The sequence below is a fragment of the Nannospalax galili genome, unplaced genomic scaffold (assembly GCF_000622305.1).
Source record: "Nannospalax galili isolate Female #2095 unplaced genomic scaffold, S.galili_v1.0 scaffold63, whole genome shotgun sequence".
Taxonomy (NCBI): domain Eukaryota; kingdom Metazoa; phylum Chordata; class Mammalia; order Rodentia; family Spalacidae; genus Nannospalax; species Nannospalax galili.
The window spans coordinates 3,086,985-3,111,416 of NW_008355272.1; the positions used below are offsets into that span (position 1 = coordinate 3,086,985).

Below are 24,432 nucleotides of genomic sequence, written 5' to 3' on the forward strand. Positions count from 1 at the left end.
CTGGGGTCCTTGTGACCTGCAGTTGCCTGGACTCTGGGGGTGGTCAAGTCAGAGCAGCTCCCTTAAGTGAATCTAATTTCCCTTCGCAGTGCTTAAGGCTCCTTCCTCCCATTTTCCGGTTTGGGGCAGTTTAGGCTCGCCCAGCGGCAGAGAGTGCAGGGACAGAGGCCAGCAGGTGGCAGAAGCCTCAGGCATCTCTGACCTCTGGCACCTCCCCAAACCCCAGAGCTCAACATCTGTCCTCAGAAATACCCGAACAAAGCGGAAGACAGCTTCTCTCGCCCTGGAAACAGCCCCGGATCCCGAACCCCGCCTTAGTCCCCGGCTGCCAGTCCCTGGAGTAGGGAGACCCAGCACCCTCATCTCCGCGCCCCAGTGCCAGCCGCAGTACCACCTAGTTTCCGCCGCGGCGCCCAGGGCCCCACAGCGCCACCTAGGGGCCGGGCAGCACCCTCCAGGCCCGGGTCCCCACCCCTTAGGACTCCCCCACTCTCCAGTTCTCCCAGCAGCCAGACCCTGCCGACCCTGTCAGCCCGGCAGTCTTCAGCGCCCCAAGCAGGTCCCTCACGTGTCTCCCAGGGGCGCACCCGCAGCGAGGAGCTGCACAGCCCCGGCAAGCGGTGGCGATCCAGGCCTCGGGCCGCCGCTGGGGCGCAGGGGTGACGGCAAGCGAGGCGGGTGGGTCAGGGGAAGCTGCGATGGCTGCGGCGGGCGTCCGAGGCAGAAGAGGCAGCGGCGGCAGCGGCTGCAGCGGCGGCAGCGACGGGCGGTGCGAGGAGTCCCTGTGATTGGCACAGCCCTAGCCGGAGGAGGCGGCGAGGGGAGGGCGGAGGAGAAAGAGGGGGAGGAGGAGGAGGAAGGGGCGAACGCGGCAGCGGCGAGGAGCCGAGCCTTCTACCTCTCCAGCCGCGGCAGGACGGGGGCGGCAGCCGCGGGCCCGGGGCGGGGACAGCAAGCAGCCTCACGGCGCGCACCCCCGCCCGGCAGCGGCCGCGACACCCGGGGCGAGCGGGAAAGCGGCGGCGGCGGCGGGGGAAGGATGCAGGGGAAGAAGCCGGGCAGCTCGTCGGGCGGCGGCCGGAGCGGCGAGCTGCAGGGGGACGAGGCGCAGAGGAACAAGAAGAAGAAAAAGAAGGTGTCCTGCTTCTCCAACATCAAGATCTTCCTGGTGTCCGAGTGCGCATTGATGCTGGCGCAGGGCACGGTGGGCGCCTACCTGGTGAGTTCGGGTACCAACTCCGCCGCGGACCCCTTCCCGGGTGGTGCTTCCCCGGCGTGCCGCCTGGCACCAGGAGGGGGGCTCCCGGGCGCCGGGGGCAGGCGGGCATGACCTCGGCCCGGCGCGGAGGTTGGCGACTGGTGCAGAGGCAGCCGCCGGGGGAGCTGCCGGCCGGGGCTGCCGAGCGAGCAGGCGCCGGCGGGACTGTGAATGTTCGCGGCTGCTCACGCTCGGGGTAGGGGCTGGGAGGGATGCCCGGAAGGAGACGCTGCTGGCAGGTGGGCATGAAACTGTTTTCTCTTCCCCTCTGGAAAACCGAGCCAGGTGGTGAGTTTAGGAAGGCTCCCCAGAGAGAGGAAGGCATCGCAGTTCAGGTGACCTGCACATGGGAGGAAAAGCCAGTTAGCATCCTGCGTCCTCTACTCTCCATTTCATCCGCCTGGAGAGCGAATCATTATGCATCATTTTCCCCAGGCTCTTTCTCCATCCGCCAATTACCGGGGGCAATTTAACAGCTTCGAGTAAAAGGCGCTCCAGTGTGGCCGTGGTCTGAGCCACGGCTGCGGGGGAATAGTCCCACCGGAATCCCTATAGCCATCTTTCAGCGGCAGGGATAAAGTTGAAGTACCTGGAGAGCACAAGCGAGTTTGTGTAGTTCCAGTTACCCACTCTTTGAGCTCAGTTCTCCACCGTGGTCTCTCGCCGACAAGGGGAGTGCACCACTGGGTACAGTACCTTTCTGTTTTATTTCTCTCCAGAAAAGGATTATTGATGCTTACTCGGCCCATGGGCTCCTGCCATGCCAGAGGAAACCGCTTGTAATGACTCAGCACTGTCAAGTCCTTACTTTGTTGCTTTTTCTTGTTCTGTTCAGGTGGTCCGAACTTGAGTTCTAGACAGTGCACTTCAGACCTGTTCTTTCTAAACAAGAAAAGATTTCTCAGCGTAGATAGTGTTGAATTATTACTTGGCTATTGACCTCGAACTGGAATCATATGTCATAGACTTTTAAGTGGTAGCAAGTTTGATGAAGATCAAAACAGACAAGATTTCAAAAACTGTTGGATAACCACATCCAGAGATAGAGCCACGTGTATCCTGGTGTTATCATGAATCTCTCATTCCTGGCCTTGGGTTGAAGTTAATGAAGGCCAGACGCTGAGTACCCCTACCATTTAGGCTCCTAGGCTCAGGTGAAGTAAAGTGTAGTGTGTGGTTAAATTACATGGTGACTTGGGGGTGGTAGGCTCTAAGATTCGATTCGGTTTCTGGGGTGACAGAACTTCAGGGCTTTTGAGAAATCAAATCTATTTCTGCTGCTCCTTCCTAGATGAAATGCCTTTAAATCTCTATCAGTGTTGAATTCATTCACAACACATATGCTTTAATTGAACCCTGGGGTCAAAAGTGCATGAGTTTTCTTTTTAAAAAGTGCATTTATTTCATCTATAGTTATAAAACAAAGCTTCAGACTGTACATGTGGATTTTGGATGTTGGGTGATGGTGACCACGATGTTTGGGGGCAGCTTGACTGAAAATATTTAGAAAGGTATATGTATTATAGATGTAAATGCACATTAATACCAATTACTTGTGAATCTGTACTTTAAAATATGCACATTATTTAATACCTAGCAAAGTCTGTGTGTTAAAAGGAGGCAATCAGTATATCAACAACTGTCTTCAGTTTAACAATTTGTTTGCCTCAAACCAGGTTTGCTTAACAGAGTGCATTATTCACCTGTGACAAACAGACAACCTCTTTCTCTCAAGAATGATGAAAGGATGAGCTTATGATTTTCACTTGTAGTGATTTAGGGTTTAGAAGGAAGTGAAGCAGGTGAATGCTTTTGCTCTTTTAGAAAGTTAAAGAGCACAGTGCTTCTGCAGTGGGGGACCTCTCCAGGCAATGCTGGCCCTGGGAGGTGGGGGAGGTTAGCTTGAATCCCAGGGCAAGGAACAGACAGGAGGAATTCAGTCCACCTGCTGGTGGCGGCCCTAGGAGGTGGGGGAGGTTAGCTTGAATCCCAGGGCAAGGAACAGACAGGAGGAATTCAGTCCACCTGCTGGTGGCATCCTGGCATTTCTGGCCTTGACTGAAGGAAAATCTGATTGGAGGGGTATGGGTAACAGGAGCCAACAGGTGCCTTGCACAAAGCAGATGGAAACCTAAGAGAGGACAGGCCTGGGAAATTGAATTCCTTTGATCACTAGCAGTGCAGGCATATGGATCTCAGGTCTCTGCTTTACTTGGCTGCTCTTGACTTTCCTTTGCCATCTAAACCTTCTGAAAAGAAATAGGCAGTCTAGCAGGGTTGACTGAGTCATCTTTAGGCTTTGTTCTGTGATACTTCAGATGTTTCTCTTCATCTGTCATTTGGGAGATGGAAAAAAGTTTTTTCTTTCAACCATGGAAGCCTTCTCTGTGGATAATTGAGTAATGAACTCTTGCAGGAAGTTTGGGGGGGCTTGTTCTTTAAAGGTTCTTCCTTTAAAAATCCATTGTGTCTGTCCTAGGAAGCCTGAGGCCCTGATGTCTGCGATCACACAGGTGGGCTCCAGGTACAAGGGGTGTGTGGATGTGATCCTCTGATGAAGGGCTTCCCATGGGCCATTGCCAACAATGCTTCCTTTCATAGCGAGGAGGGTGATTGAAAATTTGATACCACTTGCCTTGATTTCCTATTTGATTCCCAAAGTCCATGGGGCTACCTTATGTTTTGTTTTGGGTTTTGGGGTTTTGTTGTTATTGTTGTTGTTGTTTTTAAAATCTCCTTGGGTGCCTTTTATTTTTAAATATTGGGAAATTTCACTTCATCTTTCTCTTTGGTTCTAAAAAGAGATTTTCCAGAGTCCCTAGTATGTCCTCAGTGACATTGGGGTAGGCTTCCCAACGACAAATCAAAGGCAGAAGTGGCCGGTGATTTGAGAAGCAACTCTGAAAATAGGACTCTTCTCTCAGGTGTGTGTGTGTCTCAAAGGAGAGCTGTATACACTATGAGAAGGTTACCAGTTGTAACACTAAGTTAGAGAATATGCAAGTTTTTGCTTGAGTGTTGGGGCCTTCCAGGGGAGTGCAGAAAAAGGTAGACCCTGACACCCAGCCTTGATGGAGATATTGATAAGATAATATAGATAAAGATCGGTCATGGATTCTGAAATCCATTGCAGTTACAAATGTCTTCTTTAGAGAGACATGCACAAGAGAAGCCCACAATTACAAAGATGTTGTGTTGCAGTCACTTAAACTGCCTGGCTGGCTATGAAATATATGTATGTGCCTAAAGAGAGGCCAGCTGAATTTGATCATCATTGTTGCCCAAAACAGACAAGGCAATGTGAACTTCTGGTTACTTGGGTGTTTGCCTCTGGTGACTCTGGGCTGTACTGACCTATTTGCAAGGATGTAACTGCTGTGGAAGTCTTGGGTTGTTGGGAGGAGGTCTAGGCATGTGGGAACTCTAAGGAGAGAAAGTCGTTTTGTCTGCACTTTATCTATGCTTTGTGGAGACTCACTGAGATGTGGTAAGCCATTCCTGGAGGGTAACCTGCAGAGACAGGTTTGTGTGCGTGTTATTGAATTACTGACGACTGAAAGAGATAAGGATGTGTACAGGAAATTAAAACTGCTGACGCCTTGCACAATGACAAAGGACACTCACAGACAGACACTTGGAATTTCTTCAGGATGAAAATGAAAGAAAAGCCAGTGACAGTCTCCAGAATGGGGTTCTTGGGCAGCTCCTGTGAGGCAGTGGTAGATGTTTCCCTATTTAGTGTTATGCAGAAGTATGCCTCAGGTTGTGGTGACAGAGTAAGGACATAGATGACTGAATGTGGCTAACGAGGCTCTGGCTTCCTGTTTTAGAGTCATTTATTTTTAGGCTGGAGAACATTCAGTGGTTTTGCAATTGATGGCTGAGGTGAAGCTGCTGGGCTTGTTATTTTTTTCTTTTTTCTGTAAAGAAGCCTTATTTTGAAGATAGCTTTTTGCATAGCCAGCCCAGAAACTGACAGTTGAGAGACGTTTTTAAAGTTCTTGTCAAATTAGTATGATTAAGGTAACTGTATTTTGCTTAATCAAATTATTTTTATGCTTATGGTTATTCAAAGTGACAAATTCCCTCCTATTTACATAATTGCTATATAGCCCCAGGTAGTAAAAGGCAAAATTACTTTGATGTTTTTTCTTCTCCCTTATAGCTTGGTTTAATAATAGTTAACTAACAATCATTAAGAATAAAATGTATTTCTGAAAATCCCTTTCAACTAGGTTTGTGTACATACCTTTCCTTCTTTGGGGTGCATTATGAAGGGGTGCTTGAGCTTTAAGAGTAGAAGAATCCTGATGAATTAGTTGTAAAGTGAGCAAGATCTCTTTCCTGAATTTTGTAAACTCTCCCCCTGCTTCAGTTTTTTTAATGTCTTTTAAAAAGGATGGCCTAGAGGTCTGGCTATGGTGGTGCTGCCTGTCGATCACCATAGTGGGTTTTTTTATGGGGAGTCGCTCCTCTTACCTGCCGCCTGGAGGGAATCTTCTGTGGTGTGCAGTGAACCACTGGGCAGGCAGAGCTCCTGCAGGACGCTCTCTGCATTAGCCTATCTGATGGCAAACCGGGAGGCGGTGCTTTACTCGGGGTCTTGTTCTCTTTGCAGACTGGCCAGGGTAAGTAGAGAGCTGCAAAAACAATGAAGACACAGGCAGCCTCATTCATGTACTGCAAAAACCCAGCTCCCTATTTGCCTCTTTTCACTAGCATAAGTTCCAGCTGCAAGAATACGTTTAGCATCTGCAAATTTCACTGGATGCATCATTTAGTAAGCATGTACCTATGAAGAAAAGTCATGCTATTTACCTCCGCTTTGCAGAGATACACAATGTACTGTGCACTACAGCATGCTTTGCACATTTGCATACAAATTTCGGCAAAAGTTGCATGTGTTGAGTATCAGATACTTCCTCTTTTGAAGGAGACAGGAATGGTGCATCAGTGATGTTTGGAGATTAAACTCAGGCCCTTGCACATGCTAGGCAAGTGCTGTGCCACTGAGTTACATCCTCAGGGCCTTAATGGTAATTTTGATTGTGTGTCTAACATATGGATTTAGAATCTAAGTTCCCTCTAGACTGTATTTTATTGCCTGTCAGATGCCTTTGGTAATTTGTACCCCAGAAAGATAGCCTAGTATCTTTTTTTTTTGTTTGTTTTTGTTTTGTTTCTACTTCTTTATCTACAGAAGAGTAATTATTGACCTTGATTCACAGGATAAGTAGATTTGACTTTTCAAAGACACTTGTATTTAATGTAGCCTACGTGGTCATGTAGTAGCTTGGGAGAGATTATGTCTCACTGATTAAAACTCCAAGTTAAATGATTAAAACTCCAAGGTGGAGAATGGCATGTCTGTGGCAGTGGTGGCTCATTGCACAAATATTGGAAACTCTGTGACCTTTAGGCCAGTTGTTCAACTTCTTTCTTCCTCATTTTTTTTTTCATTTTAAAATGGGGATAATTGTGATCCTAGTGATAATGTGGGGATTTGCTACCACAGTGTCTGAAAAGCACTTTGAACACCAACTAGTTTATACTAAGTACCCAATAAATACTAGCTGTTATTATTAACATGGCTATACATATTTACTGAATTTGAAATGATAGTGTACCCCCACCAATGAGAAATAAAACTACTTCAGTGGACCTCTGTTTTGGTCCAGTGAGTTGCATACACAGGTAGTTTCTAATTCTGCATGAGTACTTGTGACTGGAGAGAGAGAGAGAGAAAAAAAAAAACTCTTTAAATATGTGAAGTAAGTTAAATACCAGTTACTAATTCATTTATTCCTTTCTCATAAAAATCTATTTCATCATAAAGATTCTAAAAATGAGTTATGTTTGGGTAGAGTGGGTGAGGAAGCCACCACGACAGAGACCATTTATCACAGTGGCCATTTCTGTGACTTCTTTAGCTCTTTACAGGCCATGGGTACTTCAGGTGGGAAGGGCCAGTGCAGGTACTGATGAGTGGGAGGTGCAGGTGTGCTGATGCCTCACTTTGGGAATTTCTCTGTATCTGTCACTGTGGTCTATGACTATATGGTAGCCAAGATTGAGCAGAGGTGGTAAGCAGTTGAGAGTCCATGAAAAGGCCTTTGGACTTTGGAGTCAAAAGATCTGGATTTGAACTTGGATCTGCTACTTACCAGATCCTTGTGACTTGACTTACCTGAGCCTCAGTATGTTCACAGAAATAGGGATTAATGATACCCTGATGGATAGATAGTTCAGAGGTCTAAATAAATGGGCATGTGGTAGAGTAGTTGTCATAGGGCACACTGGTCACCAACAGATTTGGCAGTAATGGGGCAAGCCTGCTCATTGACCTGAGCACCAAGAGGTCCCTCCCATGGACCTGAGGATTTAGAATCATGTGTAGTTTGGGTTTATTTCCACAATCAGTGATCTTGTTCTACTTCAGTGGCTATAAGGCTGAATGGCCACTTGACAGGATCCTGAGATGTAAGAAGGGAGAGGACCGAAGGATGGACATATGCTGTCCTCTAGGAAGCCTTGTATCTCACAAGAGACCTGAACGCTCAGCCCCAGAGGGGCTCGGCTTGTGTTGTTCCACTGCTTTCACCTTGAATCTTCCTGCCACAGTCAGTCTCTGTAAGTACATTTCTGGACATTTCTCTCATCTTCTTTGGTTTCTCAGAAGCAGAACAAAGGAGCTGTTGATATGGCCTAGTTTCCCATCCCATGTCTTCATCCTCGCAGTATCTGGCTGCTGGGAATTGTTCAGGAGCATAGCTTCTGCACACTGTCCTTCCCTACAGAGCTTTAGAAGCAGCCTTCCTGCCCCTAGGCTGGCTGATCCTGTCCTTGGGAAGGAAAGAGAAGGAGCTGGACTCTTGCTGGTAAATAAGACTGCAGTATATGTATTGGGTAAGGTTGTCAATCCTCATTCAGATGCCACAGGCTTCCTGAGGGAGTAGGGGCACCCGGAGGACTGTAGTGCCCTCAAAGCCTGCTGACTGTGGCAACCCTGTTGAAAGCATTAGCTCTTCTGTGGCTAAGACTGTGGAGTGGGTGAACCTGGGGAGCCTTCATCTGGGCTTTCCAATGACAACACAGAGAATGGAAACATTCCTTTGCATGAAGGAAAGAATCTCAGTAGCCAGCAACTCCCAAAGTCTTCATTTGATCCTTCTTTATGGCTTTAAGTCTAGCCCCTCTGTAAATGGAAACCCTTCCTGACTGAGGACCTAGTTGGTCATTTTCTTTAATTCCAATGATGGTAACCAACCCAGCTGTTTCTCCGGTGATGAACCATCTCTCTCCAAACTTGGACTAACCATTTCTCTGTTTAAAATGTAATGGTTGACCATTAGAATTTACCTGAACTCAAGCAAACATCACATATTAAATATTTTTTAAAGCAAAAGGCTGCAGAGGCTGCATCCTGCTCTACTTTTTATGGAGGGGGAACGGCAACGTGTGAGCCCACTCTTCTCTTTGCTTCCTATCTCTTCCATACATACCTAGGCATTTCCCTTTGACACTTTGTTCCCTAGGCATGTGATACTTCAGGTTACATTATATGTCACCTGGTAATAAATCAAAGAGAGCTCTGACTGCACTGATTTTTTGTTGTTGTTAGAATCTTTATTGTGAACTTTTTGAAAATCCTGGGAACAGGCTGTAGCTGTAAGCACATTCAAGCAGGCAGTGGTGACACTGTTATATCCCTAGGGTATGGCAGAAAGGCCAGCTTCTACCAGCTCATTGCAGTGTCTTGCTCAGAGTCCAGTCTAAACTCTGGAGTGTGCGGCTGTAAGCACATTCAAGCAGGCAGTGGTGACACTGCTATATCCCTAGGGTATGGCAGAAAGGCCAGCTTCTAGCAGCTCATTGCAGTGTCTTGCTCAGAGTCCAGTCTAAACTCTGGAGTGTGCTGGTTGTCCTTCCTTTGGTATGTCTGTTCACCTGTCTCTCCATAGTCCCTTTGTGAGCACTAGCTACAGTGTGGGAGCAGATTCCAATTCATCTGGCAAGTTGCTCTTCACGAAAGCTCTTGAGTTTCCAATAATGAACTTGACCATCCAAGTAGCCCTTGGGATGCTTTCGGGGGAGCTTTTGTATTAATTACTTTTCTTGTCACTGTAACAAAATGTAATATGAAAGCTCTTGAGTTTCCAATAATGAACTTGACCATCCAGGTAGCCCTTGGGATGCTTTCTGGGGAGCTTTTGTATTAATTACTTTTCTTGTCACTGTAACAAAATGTAATACCTGAGAGAACACCTTGTAAGTGAAAAGATTTATTTTGCTTTTCTTTCCAGAGGGCTCAGTCCATGGTCACTTAACTCTCTATACTCAGTAAGAACATCATGATGGTGCAAATGTGTGGAGGATGAGCCTGTTCACTTCATGGTAGATAGTGAGGGAGGAACGGCCTTCAGAGGTATTGTAGTAACATACTTCCTCCAACTAGGCTCTACCTTCTAAAGTTTCTACCACATTCCAGAATAGTGCCATGAGCTGGGGCTCACACATTCAACACACAGGCAGGTGGTGACATACATATTCAAATCATATCACCCCTGAAGCCTGTGTAGTCCCTCTCCATAGCTGCCGAAGCTTCTGATTGTACAGAATTAGGGCAAATAAGCAGGGCCTGAACAGCCCAACAAATAGTTCTGGAGATATGGTCTAAAAGTACAGTATACCATTCCCAACATCACTGCCCACACACTTGCAAGATATCTGAGGAAGGAAGAAATGGTATATATTTTTTAACCTCTGCTTCTGCACCTGCAGAGTTGGTGTCAGGAAAACTTTGTCACGTGGTGTTTTTCAACTAAAGACTATTGTAAATTATTCATAGGGAAGGCTATTGTCTTTTCCCTCATTTGGAAAGGCTTATGTAAAATATGCATGCTCTTTCTCTAATTGTTGGATTTGCTCTCCCATCTTTTGTTGATGAGAATGAGAAATTACCACCTTGAATAAAAGCAAGTTGGGGAAACTTCCCCGGACTGATTACATAAGCCTTAAAATACTGTACCTGAAATTGTGTGTTTACTCTGCTAAGAATTCCCTTAAGGAAGATGAAAATTTCTATGCTGCATGGACCCATATGTTTTTCTTATGTAAGATTCAATTATTGTGATCTAACCTGTAAAAAAAAAACGATTAATTAATGCTGATTAATTAAGCTCTTGGTTGGCTTTAGGGGTCAGGATTATATGAAGTAGATCCATGGAGTCATCTACAGTAATCCTCCTTTATCCAGCCTGGCCAATAGCTTCAATACTAGCTTCCCTGATCCCTAGAGGTGAACAAGGCTCATATGGGCCTGTGGTTACTTTGGATCTCTAGGATGCTGAGGGCAGGCCTCCTTGAAGGTCATCTTTAGAGATGCTGTGCAAAGTGCAAGGATTCTGAGTATAACTGTACAACCATGGTTGACTGTGACAGACCTTATGGCCTGTATCATTTCCTCAAGCTCTGGGAATTTGTTGTGTCTTGTGGGTTAATGTGCTAGGATTACACGTGTGCGCTACTCTGCCTGTTTTCTGCAGTGCTGCGAATTGAACCCAGGGCTTTGTGCATACCAGGCAAGCACTCTGTCAACTGAGCTACATGCATAACCCCAGTCACCCTCCTCTTTAATCTACACATGCATGGGGTCCACAGCACAGTCCACAGTTGAACTGAGTCCAACTTCCTCCTAAAATGTAGGCTAACGTCATGTTTTTCTGGACAGCGTGAGAATTGAGGAGAAAAAAATTTCAAGGGAACTAGATGTCTTGAAATAGATTTAGAAGAGCTTCAGACCAGCCTTTCTTGTCCTTATGCAAAAAAATTTTTTTTAGGGCAGGGATCCTGATGTAGTATTCCGTATGTGTTGTTTTCCTAGTACTGGTAAATACTTGTGTAGGTTGGGAAGCTTAACATGCCAACAGCACACTTTCTTAGCCAGCCAAAGGGAGTATATTTTTTGGAAACAACATAAACTAGCACCTTCTCATTACTTTTGCCAAGTTATGAGGATTCATATAAATAGATCAGAAAGTCAGAGATCAGCTTTATAGCTCTGTAACTGGCAGTTGACAGGAGCAGGTGGGGAGGTTGCACTCTGGCCCAGAGTGGTGCATAGACCCTGAAGCACTTGGGTGAGGGCCAACTGCAGCTCTGTTCACAGGTGTAATTCAGTTGTTCAGTGTGTATATTGCATCTATGTCCCAAGCTTGGCCTTAGCCTGTCATTCAAACACCCGTTCTTAGGTCTTCCTAAATATAGTTGGTTTGCTGTACCTGGGTTCTTCGTTCATTGATTGGACCAATCCAGAGCAAAAATAATGGAAAAGAATTCATGTTGATACTGAACATATACAGACTTTATTGTCTTGTCATTGTTCCCTAGGCAATATATTACAATAGCTATTTGCATAGTATTTACATTGAGTTTGAGATCGTAAGTAAAGTATATATAGGTTATATGCAAATATAACCTTTTTGTTTAGTTTTTGAGGTGCTAAACTTCAAACTCAGGACTATGCCTATTTCTATGCCTTTAAGAAAGAATCTCATGGTGTCCGGGCTGGTTGACTTGAAACTAAAATTGTAGGCAAAGATGACCTTGAACTTCTGCCTCTACTTCCCTAGTCCTGGTGGTTTGTCCTACCAGCCCTGATTTTATGTAGTGCTGGGGATTGAAACCAGAGCTTTATGCATGCTAGGCAGGCACTGTACTGACTGAGGGACATCCCCAGCACCTCTGTGACTTTTTATAAGGACTTTAAACATGCAGATTTGGTATGAGGGGTGTGCCAGCATCTGTTCCTTGAGGTTATGGAAGGGCATAGAACACTGTAAAATCTCTGCATTTGTTGCTTTCAGTTTAGGCAAAATCAGGCCACAGAATTAACTTCTCCAAATGTGCTGCCCCAGCTCCAGACCCTGCCCTACCTTAACCCACAGGTGTTAGCAGCCAGGGCAGTCAGGAAGTGCTTTTTTTTTAAAATTAAAGATCATAAATATATGTAAATAAAAACCCAGATTAGGCAGCTTCAAGTTAAGATCTAAAGAACTTGAAAATCTAAAACTTTAGAGTAATACGACACCATGAATAAAAACATTGACACTTGATCTCATGTGTGACGGGGTGGTCAAAGTGTAGGTGCACTAAAATATCGTCTAAAATAACCTGCAGACTGTGTGTATGGGGTGCGTAGAAAACATAAATGAATGCCATGTTGAGACTTGGGTCTCATTTTCTTTACAGCTCATCGTATAAATATTCCAGTTAAAACTATTCCAATTCTGAAACATTTCTAGCCTAAGCATTTGTATAAAGGCTCAGAACCTGTATGGCTTTGGTGAAAGCTGTTTAAAAAAAATCATTTAATTCTCTTTCAAAATCCCCCCACCCCACCCTTTTGTTTTAGGAAAAAGCAGGATTCACCTTTTCTAATGGGTACTGTACTAGTCCTTAATCTGGTAGAATAGATTTTTAAAAAGTCTGCATTTTCATTCGTTGTCTGACATTCTGGGGACTATTTCTGTTTTTAAAAATGCTAGTGGTAGCACAGCAATTTAAAACATCTCAAGGACTCATGGTGCCTAAGGCTATCAGACAGAATGATGAGGGAAACATTTTTGATTCTGGAAGAGGAAGCAGAGTGTCTTGTGTTCAGATCTGTTCCTTTGTGGCCGCTTTTCTATTAATGCCAAGTGAACTGAGCCATGCTGGTCACAGGTGCTAAGCTCAGCCTGCTGCTGTTCATTCATTTTATTGTACATCCCTCCACTGATACCACACTTCGCCAACCCTGGCAAGATATCATAGTCACATGAATCAAACCTCTGGGAGGGCACTGGTCACTCCTGAGAGAGAGACTGTCCTGTCAGGCTTTTGGTATGGACAGTACTAGTATTTTCCTTCAATGCCGCCTTCTTTCCATCCTCAGCATACATCTCCATGGACCATTCTTTACCTCTTGCATACAAGTCTTTGAGGTCCAGGTCCACCTTTCACCCTAGACTGCAGGCAGGCACTATGCTTTATTCTGGAACAGGAGTAGGACCATGGTCCTTCATGCTCTGTTTAAATCATTGTTTTTATGGTGGTCATAGGATGGTACTGTTATCCTCAAATACTTTTGCTATTTCAGATGCTTGACAAAATCAGGTTGCATATTTTATATTTACTATGTATATACTATGTATAACTGTATATGACATATATGTACACATATGAATGCATACATATGCACTTCTATAGCAAAGGGAAAGTAATTTGCAGTCTTCTTTGATAGCAAGGTGGAAATAGACAGGTGGTAAGAGAGTGGGCACGTTATAATGTTTCTCTGGGTTCCTGAAGAAAGAGACCAAGTGTGTTAGCTTCCTAAGGCAGCTCTAATAAATTACCAGAGAGACTGGGTGGCTTAGAAGGACAGATTTATTTTCTCACAGGCCTGGAGGCTAAAAGGCTGAAGCCAAGTGCTCAAGCTTCCTGTGTGGTTCTTGGTGGAATCTTTCCTTGTGTCTGCTGAGCTCTAGTGACCCTTGGCCCCCTGCGCTCCTTTTCTTGCAGCTGTATCACACTCATCTCTTCTTGTCATCACATGGCATTTCCCCCATGTCTCTTGTCTTACATTAGGCTCGCCCTAATGACCTCATTTTCACTTGTTTATATCTGCCAAGAACTTGTTTCCAAATACAGTCACATTTACAGGCACGGGGAGTCTGAACTTCCTTCCACATCTCTTTGAGGGAGGAGGCTACTGTAGGCTGTAATGCCAGGGGAAAAAGCAAAGGACTGTCTGCCAGAATGAGGGTACAGCTTTCAGTCCCCTTCAGGGTTTTGGCTTCAGTAGGAGCATTGTGGGATGTTGGTCAGACAGCCATCGTAGCAAGATGCCTTGTCTTTGAGGTAATGTTGCCAGTCCCATTGTCCTTCCCTACGAAGGTGGCCGGTGGCCGTGTTTCTCTCCAGGGTGACAGCTAGGCTCCCAGGGTAACCCTGCTTTGATTACAGCTAGGTTTGATTACAGCTGGGTTTGAACACATCCTTCCCCTTTCTGGATCAAGTCTATTGCAGGGACTGGACTGGATGGTTATGTCATTTGATTAAGGACAATGTATCTAAAAAATTGCTAGACATACCCATGAGTATGGTGTAGATACATTTATCATATATGCATGTTCCAGCTTGCTCTGTGTCCTTCCTGAAACTTAGTCCCATTTAGTGAGGCTGAAAGAGGCTTGTTTACTGCCCTGTGCCAGCCAGTCTCAGACTTGGCCAGGTAGGTGTCATATTAGGACCAGACATCTGGATTCTAGTTCCATCTGTCTCTATGGTTTTTTGGGGTGGGGTGGGAGTGGTCAGAGTTTCATAATTTCTTAGCACAGGCTCCTTTTTTAAAAAAAGTGTCAGCTTGGTCTCTGCCAAACTAATTAACTTTGACAACTTCCTTAAGTACTGCAAGCAATATACAGTGGCATAGGCGTGTTCTTGGCCCTCGTGGAGTTTATACATCCCAGTAGGGAGAGGACCTGTTTTTAAGATTTTCATTAATGATTCATTCATTAGAATGGTTTCAGTGCTGGGCCCCAGGCAGTGGCTGAGTTGCAATGGAGCTTTGTATCTGGTCCAGTTTCTACAGGGGCCAGTGTGGCATCTGATCACAGAAGCAATGTGTTAGGCTGGAGGTGGGAGATACTGGACATGAGTCTGGGTGGATGGGAGGATGTTTATGGTTGGAGATGTAAGATGATCTTCTCAGGATTTGTAGGGTGTAGAAGTCACAAGAGGTGGGTGGAGACAGACCTCAGAGATGGGTGGGAGTGGGAAGATTCCAGAGGGGAGGGAACAGGTGGGAAAGCCAGGACCACAGCTACACAGGGACCAGTCAGAGCTGGCAGTCTGAAGTCTCCACTCCAGTCAGTCATGCAGGGGCTGGTGTCCCTCTGCCTCCCAGCTTTGAAGTGGTATGATGAGATGACGCTGGAAGCCTGCTGGTGGAGGAAAGCTACATCCAGGCATGCTCAGACTCAGCTAGAGAGCCTAGACAGGGCTCTGTGGCATGGTGTCACCAAGAGACTGGAACATGGTGCTCACCAGGATCTGGCAACAGAAGGAAGGAAGCTCTAGGGCTCTTTCTATTGGCTCCTGGCCCTGAGGACACATTAATTCCTCTGTATTGAAACTCTCTTTTGGATTATCTACAAACTAGACTTCTGCAACATGAACTAAGATTAGGAAAATGGTCTTAACGTATTTGACTTTCTTTTTAACACTTGCTTAGCTTGCATATATTGGTTCTGGATAACTTTAAAGCTGGTAACAGAACAAACTGTATTCATACACAGGAAGTATCTCCAAACAAGAAGTGGGTGTGCAGTTTACAGTTTAAAACTTGGGTGGAGGAGATTCAAACTCCTTTCTAGTTCCCCTTGGAAGGAACCTGGTGAAGAGCAGAGGGGCATATTTTCTTGGAATAGATGGTCATTAAGATTAGAAGAGAAGTTGGCTTATGAGCAGATGGAAAGGGAGTTGGGAGCCTGTTTAAGGATTTCTTTGGTGTGGTTTCCCTCCAGTCAGAAAGGTGTCCTAGTCTAGTCAGTTTATTTATTTCATCTTTAATATTTAATTGTGTTGACATCTTTCCTTTTGGAAGGTGCTGCTATGTATTATAGTGTTTGGTGATACTTCGATACAAAACTCATTATATTTTTAATTTTTTTCCTAGTCAGTTTTGTGTTATTCTTATAGACTACTCGAGACTGGGTAGCTTATAAAGTAAGGAAGCTTATTTGGCTTGATTCTGGTAGCTGCAAAGTCCATACAACATGGTGCCAGCATCTGGCAAGGCACCTCGTGGTTGCATCACAACATGGCAGAGGAGTGGGCAGGGAAATGACTGCATGCAGAAGGGCAGGGCACATGGAGTATGACTTTGCTTATGACAGCCTGCTCTCATGAGAACTAACCCAGTCCTGTAAGAATCACATTCACCCCTTCCCAGGGTGTTGTCCACATGACCCAGTTACCTCCCACTTAGATCCTAGGACTTTGCAGTCCATTTTGACTGTGGGTGGGGCTGAGCTCTAAGCGTAATATTCTGTACTATATAAGTGGAGAAAGTGTGCTGAGCACTGGCATGCATGAATGCATTGAATTCTTCTCTTCTGACTGTGGATGTGATATGACCAGCTGCTTCAAGCTCCTGTTGCCTTGACCTCCTGCCATGATGGACTGTACCTTGAGCTGTGAGCTAAAATAAATCCTTCAGCTGCTTTTGTCAAGAGTATTGATCACAGCAACAGGAAAAGAAGCTACTTCAGGAGTGTAGATGCTCTTTGACCTACTCTGGGGCGATATATGGATAAACTCATAAATCGAAAGCATCAAAAACCTAAAATGTGTTTAATATACCCCCATACACCGTAGTTTAGTGCAGCCCGCCTCAAACGTGTTCAGAACACTTGCCTCTAGTTGACAGAATTGTCTAACGCACACTGTATTCTGTACTAACGTGTTGGATATTTCTTATACTGAATACTGGACTGAAGGTGAATATATCAGAAGAGCTGTGTAAGGATAACTCTACACACAGCCACGAAGTTGAAGAGCCACCAGTTGAACTCTTTAAGTCAAACTCTTGTAAGTTGGTGGACATCTGTCCCATCTCAGAATTCTATTTTTATATATGGAAAAATGGTGGGCCAGATATAATTTATAATATAATATCTAATGCTGGGCTGGGCATGGTGGTTCATGCCTTTAATCCCAGCACTTGGGAGGCAGAGGCAGGCGGATGTCTGAGTTCAAGGCCAGCCTGGTCTACATAGTGAGTTCCAGGACAGCTGGGGCTACAGGGAGACCCTGTCTCAAAAAGACCAAAAGAAAAAAAAAATACAATAGTACATTTAATTTCATTGCAATTTATTAGATTTCCTTCAGTAAAACTTAAATCACTGTCTCCTGCCATTGGTTGTTGATGTAGGGTTCTTTCCTTCCTTTTTGGACTATTTGCGTATAAACTAGATACCTGGAAAAACATTTTCTTAATCTGTGGCATATAACTTAATCCTGATATATCTTACTCCTGTATGGTGGATGCCTCCTCTCTTGGAACTTGATCTGTTCTTTCAATCAAGAGTCAATCTAGTTTCATTTTAGAATTTTCTTGTATTGTCTCTTTGATTTCTTTGACTACCCTTTCCTTCCTTCCTCCCTCCCTCCCTCCCTCCTCCCCTTTCTTTCTTCAGTAAGGATGCTGTTTAGCTAGATTTCTGTTGCTCTAATAAAACATTCAGACCAAAAGCATCCTGGGGAGGAAAGAGTTTATTTCAGTGAGGGAAGCCAGGGCAGGAGCTCAAGCAGGAACCTGGAGACAGGAGCTGAAAGAGAGCATGGAGGAAACCTGCTTACTGGCTTGCTACTCTGTCCTGTGGCCAGCCTGCTTTCCTGTACAACCTAAGACCACCTGTCCAGGGATGGCACCACCTGCCAGGAGCTCACAGACATGGTCAAAGGACAGTGTGATAGAGGAAATTCCCCAGCGAGGTTCCCTCTTTCCAGGTGTGTCAAGTTGACAGCCACACTGTCCAGCACTTTGTCCTGGCCTGGCTTTGAATGCCTCCGTTGTTAAGTTTGCTTGGATCCTTATTTTTTTCTGTATTCACTGTGTTTGTTTTCAAACCTCTAGTCAGCAAACTGACGTTTCTTTTGTTCCACATTTTCTTAGTTATTTGGATTCTATTTCAAGTTTTCACTTTTATCTCCCAGTTTATTTCTTTAGGTCGCCATTGTTATCTTCTTTTCAAATGTTGCATTTGAGGTGTCTGTGTGTATTGAACTCATAAATTAAACCCCATGGCCCGAAGGATTCTTGAATCCCCTTGGTTATGTTTCTGTTTGGCTGCATTCTTTGTGTTTGTGGTACCATGCTGCTTTCTTGTCTTTCCTCCTAGGAGTTCATGTGTGTACATGTTCAGGCTGTATAATTTTCTTGTTTGTTTTACTATTATCTAATCAGCTCATACCTTCATTGTGTAGGTGATTTCTTGACTTGAAGCCTCATTGTTTGTTGTTGTTCTCTGTTGCTATCAAGCTGAAGTTTGAAGCCTGGTTTTCTGTTTCTAATTTTGCATCCCATAGCTGAGGACACAGTACAGTGGGGTGGCTGAGCTGATGCAGGTGACACTCCTTTGGTGCTCAATCAGCTAGCCTGGGGTTGTAGCTAAGGCAACGTTTTTCGTTTTTCTTATAATCTTTCAAAGGTCCTGTGAAGTGAGTTCAGCCTTCTGATGTGAGACACACACTGTACCCTCGGGTGGGGCTTATATGTGAAGTCATCCTAGAGTTTTCTATGTTTTCTCACCATAGAGCTTTTATATCTTTCCAGTAGAGATCTAGTACCAGTGTTACTGGTGTCCTTCTAGCCTTTTCTCCCCCATGGATGTTCATCAGAAGAAATGAATTAGATAAATGAAGCACTAATCTGATTGCTTTCCTCCAGATCTGGTGATTTTCATTTATCCATATTATCTTCCTTAGGGCAAGGGCATGGGCTGTGGCTATTTGTATACCTTACCCATCCTTTCTTGGCATTTAAAAAAAAAAATTTATGACACTGAAGTGGGCTCATTTTCTTATCTCCCCCATTTTTGGGCTTGTGATTATTTTATTTCTGCTTTAAGTTTATTTGGTCAAGTTTGGGGATTTTACATATAAATTTAATATTTTAATTGGAAAAGCTCTAATTACATTTATGAAGACTGTATAGCACATACCCCTATATTCTGTCCTCCTGTTTCTAGATGGTGGGTTTCTCAGCATTGTGGTTTGCTTTTCACTGTTTCTTGTCTAGAATTATGAGATGGTATGAAAGAATTGGAAGGGATGGTCACAAAACCACAGAGCCAGGTTGGAGCCTCAATAGCAGGGGAATTGCTGTTTTCTGAAGATGTGTTGGGACATATATAAATATCTGTTGAAACTCTCACAGATGTTGGAAAGTAGACTTGGCAGACTGGGCATCCCTAACTCAAAGACTGAAAACCCAAAATGCTTTGAGTCAAATGCTGCAAAATCTAAAGAACGCAGAGGACTACCACAAGGCTGGGAATGTAAAATTTCACCCATGATTGTGACTACTCACCATCAAACACAGACGCACTAAAAATATTTCGTGAAATGGACTTCAGGCTGTGTGTATGAGGCATGAGTGAAACATGAATGAAGGATTATCCTGTTTAGACTTCAGTCCCACCCCTAGAATCGCTCAAGATAGTTTATTAGATAAGTTCAAATATTCCAAAATCTGAAAAAAAATCCCAACACTCTGGTGTCAGGTGTTTCAGAGGAGTGATAGTCCCACTGAGCAAAGGCTCTCTCACAAGCGAAAGAACTGGCCCACTTAGTGTTTCTTCCTAGGTCTTTCCATGCTACCTTGCTCTCAAAATCCCTTCTTTGCTCAGACTACACACTCCAAAAGAGAAAAAAAAAAAAAAAAAAAAAAAGCTGAGGGACCGCTTCAGCACTCTTCTGATACTGTCTTAGCATGTTGCTACTTGTGAGAGAGCACTGCTCATTCTTTTTTTTTTTTTTTTTTTTTTTTTTTTTTTTTTAACTGAGGAAAAGGTGATAACATTGAACAGGACTTCCCTGGAGACAGAACTGCCCATGGCTGTCGATCCCTCTTCCTGTCAGGGCCTAGTGGTCCCTACAAGTGACAAGCATGCTCTGAAAATACTCTCGGCCTGTTTTCACCTACATATTCAGGCTCATTTGCATACTTGTCTGCACATCTAGCCACTCAAAAATAAGGGCTGTTATGCAATAATTCCACCATCTCAATCCCCACAAAATTACAGAGCACTCTGCCAGAGTGGACAGACTCCCCAACAAGTGTTGACTTGTTCAGCAAATGATCACTTTTCCAAATCTTACCACAGAATTCCATTTCCCTGGCTTAGAAAGCATCCCACAGGATGCCATAAGAGTCACATTTTGGTATTTATTACAAGAATTCTGATGGGGGTGACATATTTTGGCAGCAGGGCTCAGGTTTTTCATAAATAAATATGGATACATCTACTTACATGTATGGAATGTTTAATGGACTTCAAAGTGGTGATGTGAATTATGTTATTTCAAACTACACTCATTTTCAATTCTATGTTGTAAATTCTCAAAAGTAGCTATCAAGGTATAGTCAACGAGCTTGTCCTTTCCACTTAGTTTTGAAAAATGAAGATTTAGCACAATTTGACACAACAGATCCACACTTGCTGATATGTACATGTCTTTTTTTATGAGAGTCATCTTAAAACAAGCTTGAAAATGATGACACTTCTGAGTACCTCTCCATAAAATATGGTTATTACCCTGTAAAACCACCTCTATATTGTAATTCCTAACCAAATAAACTCCTCTCTATTTTCAACCACTGTCTCCTACATTTCCAAATGTTCTGTAAACAACACTGTTACTGTCGTCTGTACCTCTGTATCTACTTGTCCTGGAGCTATTGATGCTTTTAAAACAGTTACAAACTAATTGAAGGTTTCATTTGTCATGTGACTTTCAGTTTCTTTTTTCAATTTTCTTTTGGCATGTACCTGCTTTTGTACACATGTGCATTCATGTACCTGCACGTGTGTATTTGCATGTGTGTAGACAGAGGTGGAGCTCAAATATCCTCTTGTCTCTGCCTCTGCATTGGAATTACAAGTGCGTGCCACCATGCCTGCCTTTTTTATGTGGGTCCTGAGGATCAAATTCAGGTCCTCATGCTTTCAAAGCAAACACTTTACTGACTGACCAATCTCCCCATCTCTTTAAAACTTTTCATTTTACTTATTATATGTGTACATGCATGTACACATGTGGGTATTTTCATACCACAACATACCTGACCTATGGAGGTCAGGGGACAACATGGAGTCCTTTTCCTTCCAGCATGTGAATTCCAGGATCAAGTTTAGAACATCAGTCTTGACTGCAAGTGCTGTATCTGCTGAGCTGTTTTGATGATCCCCACAGTTTTTTTTTATATTTTTTTATTTTTATTTTATGAGTGTATTGCCTGCATGTAGGTAAGTGCGCCCGTGTCATGCAATGCCTATGGAAGACAGAAGAGGCCATCAGATCTCCTGGAACTGGAGTTATAGACAGTTGTTAGCTGCCATGTGGGTGCTGGGATTTGAACCTGGGTCCTCTGCAAGAACAACTAGTGTTCTTAACTGCTGAGCCATCTCTCCAGCCCCTGACCCCCACAGTTTTATATACCTAATATAAACGTAACAATTTTTTCTTTTTCTTTTTGAGTCACGGTCTCATGTGGCCTAGGCTGGCCTCAAACTTGCTCTATAGCTGAGGCTGGCTGTGAAGTCACAATTCTCCTGTCTTTACTTTCTGAATGCTGAGATTATAGCTATGCATCATCAAACCTGTCTTGAAACTCACCATATCAACCATTTTTAAGCATACAGTGCACTCAGGAATAGTAAATGCATTCAAAATGTTTGAAAGCATCACTATGATCTATCTCTTAGAACTTTTTTCATCTTGCATGACAGAAACTTTGTATCCATTAAAGAATGTCCCTCCTCCTGATCCTCCAACTTTGCCTGGTAAGCATCATTCCTCTATCTTTATGATGCTGATTTTTTTAAGTACCTCATCTAAGTGAATTATGAAGTATTTGTCTTTTGACATTGTTTCACATAGCATTGTGTCCTCAGAGTCTATGCACGTTGTAGCATGTGTTGGAATGTTCTTCCTTTTTTAGGCTGAATACTATTCTATCATATGCACACATGTATCTGATTTTGCTAAGCCATTCATTTGTCCCTCTGTATAGATGGAGATAATGTTGCTGTGGTCAGGTGTATACATACAACTTTTAGTTTTTTTCATATCTAGAATAATTTCTCTACTTTTATCTATTATATTGACTTTTTGAAGAGGATAGGCCAGTTACCTTTCTGTGTAACAGTCTATATAATCTGTATTCCTTTGTGTGTATATGTGTGCACATGCATGCAGAAGCCAGAAGACCACCTCAGATATTGATCCTCAGGTGCTTTCTATTTTATTCATTGGCCTTGAAATTGCCAAGGAGGTGAGGCTGACTGGCCAGGTGGCCCTAGGGATCTGCCATCCCTGCCTCCCCACTGCTGGCATTGCAAACATGACTGCCATGCTCAGATTTTTGTTTTGTTCTTTTATTTAAAAATGAATTCCATCCCCTAAATCCAATATTGTGTATTTTAAACTTTGCTGTTTCCTTTTATTTTGACCCAACTGTTCTGTCTTATCTCTGTACTTTCTGTGCATTGAATGTTAGCTTTTAGGGTTTTTTTGTTTCTTTTTTGGTTTTAACTGGATCTAAGATTTACTTGCTATTTAGAAAACTGGTAAGGAATCTAAGAATTCCGCAGTACAATGTCTGGTGGACCCAGATTATGATGTGAAGTTTGACCATGACTTGAGATGGGTAGTACGTTCAGATTTCTTCATGGGAGTGGTACATTCACTTACTTGAAGGCAACAAGCAATCTGTGTGAGCATCCTTTTAACAGAGGATACAGCTGCTACTTACCAATGAACATAATACCTACCACTTACTGCATGTTTATTCTATGCCTGGCACAAGATGGAACCTTTAGCACACACTGTCTTATTGAGCCCTTCAAATATGGCAGTGCTATCCCTATGTGTAACTCGGTGTTGGGGAGCCTGACTGTATTTTTTTTTTAAATGAACCTGTATCTGAGGCCTGTCTCCTCCTACTTTCCTTTCTTCTTACTTCCAACTGTGGGTTGTGATCTGTTCCCTCAACTAGGTGGCCTGATGTCTGCACTGTTCTTCCAATTTATTTGACTGTAGAGCAGAACTGCCTGGATCCTAAACACAACTTTGTATGTCCTTGGTGACTGTGAGTGAACCCCTTACTCTTTGGCTTTTCCTCATCTATAACTTGAAGATGATCAAAGTCCATGCCACACAGGGCTTTCCTGAGTGTGAAGTGAAGTGTATTGCTACTCACGGAACGCCTAGTACAACTCCTGGTTCATGTGTGTAATGATTATCTGCCTCATTATTGGCACCATTCCTTCCATGGGTCACTGGGAATAGTGACTGATGCCTTTTGCTTTGAAGGGTTTGTAACTCCCCATGGTAGAGAAGCACTGAGGTAGCTAGCTAGAAATCAGTGACTATGGATTGGTGGCAGTAGTGCTAGAGCAGGCAATGGTGAACTGGAGATCATGGACAATTCCAACCTGCTGTCATCTGTTTGTGGAAGTCAAGGTGCATTGGAATGCAACCACTGTGACACCTTCATGTTTTGTATGACATATTCCTTATGTAAAGCCCTTCAGCCTGGCTTTTCACAGAAAAACTTCACTGGTTCCTGCTCTAGAATCTTCCAGAGTCATGGTCTCCAATGTTGGGCCCAGCTCTCCAGGTACAGTGCTGCCTGCTGTTAAATTTCTGTCCTTAGTTTTACTACCTGGGTGTCATTGCCCACCATTTCTAGTATTTTCTACCAAAGTTGAGGCAGATGCCTTCCTCCAAGCATACTCCTCCAGTACATCTTTGCCTAGCTCTGTATATGATCAGCATGCTCCTGTTGGATTCTTTCAGTAGGGCACTGGTGATCCTGAAGGGTCCTGCATTGGAGCTGGTCTTCAAACATCTTTTCTCCCAACTGATCAGCTGAATAGGCCTGTCTGTGTTTTTCACAGAGCCTTCAAGATGATCTTGTGGGTAGCTTTTCTGACTTCGTTTTGCTGCCCCGTGGATATAGTCTGTATTGGAGCAACTACAATGCAGGATCAGATGCTATCTGTCTGCTTGCATGGCTGGTCTATGAGCACCAACAAGATCAGTTAATTATAGACATTTTGCTTTTGCCATTATGATTGGGGTCCTAATATTTGACCCAAATGGACCTCCATGAGGTCCTGAGAATGAGAAAGCTCATTTCTGTAAGTTCCTGTTACATAAGAAATGAATCTTGTTCCCAAGGTCCTCCTGTAATGTCAAGCTTCTGTTGATTTCTTCCCTGACCTCCAAGATGGTTTTTATTGATCAAAAGTGTTAATTCTAGTACTAAGAATCTTTTCCTTTGTTTTATTCTCCTAACCACTTAAAAGCCATTTAATCCTTAACTGTCATTTTCACACCAA

At 43.9% G+C, this 24,432-nt stretch overlaps 1 protein-coding gene across 4 annotated transcripts in view; it reads left to right on the plus strand.

Moving 5' to 3' along the window:
• Positions 1 to 793: 793 nt before the first annotated feature.
• Slco3a1 (solute carrier organic anion transporter family member 3A1) overlaps positions 794 to 24,432 on the plus strand; it is a 333,074-nt gene continuing 309,435 nt past the window's right edge. For 2 of the 4 annotated variants that reach the window (XM_017802983.2, XM_029555668.1), the window contains exon 1: positions 794 to 1,219. In XM_017802983.2, coding sequence (XP_017658472.1) covers positions 1,040 to 1,219 — 180 coding nt within the window. In that variant the 5' untranslated portion in view covers positions 794 to 1,039. The remainder of the gene's footprint in view (positions 1,220 to 24,432) is intronic. The other 2 variants (XM_008852334.2, XM_008852333.3) reach the window with 1 other exon arrangement.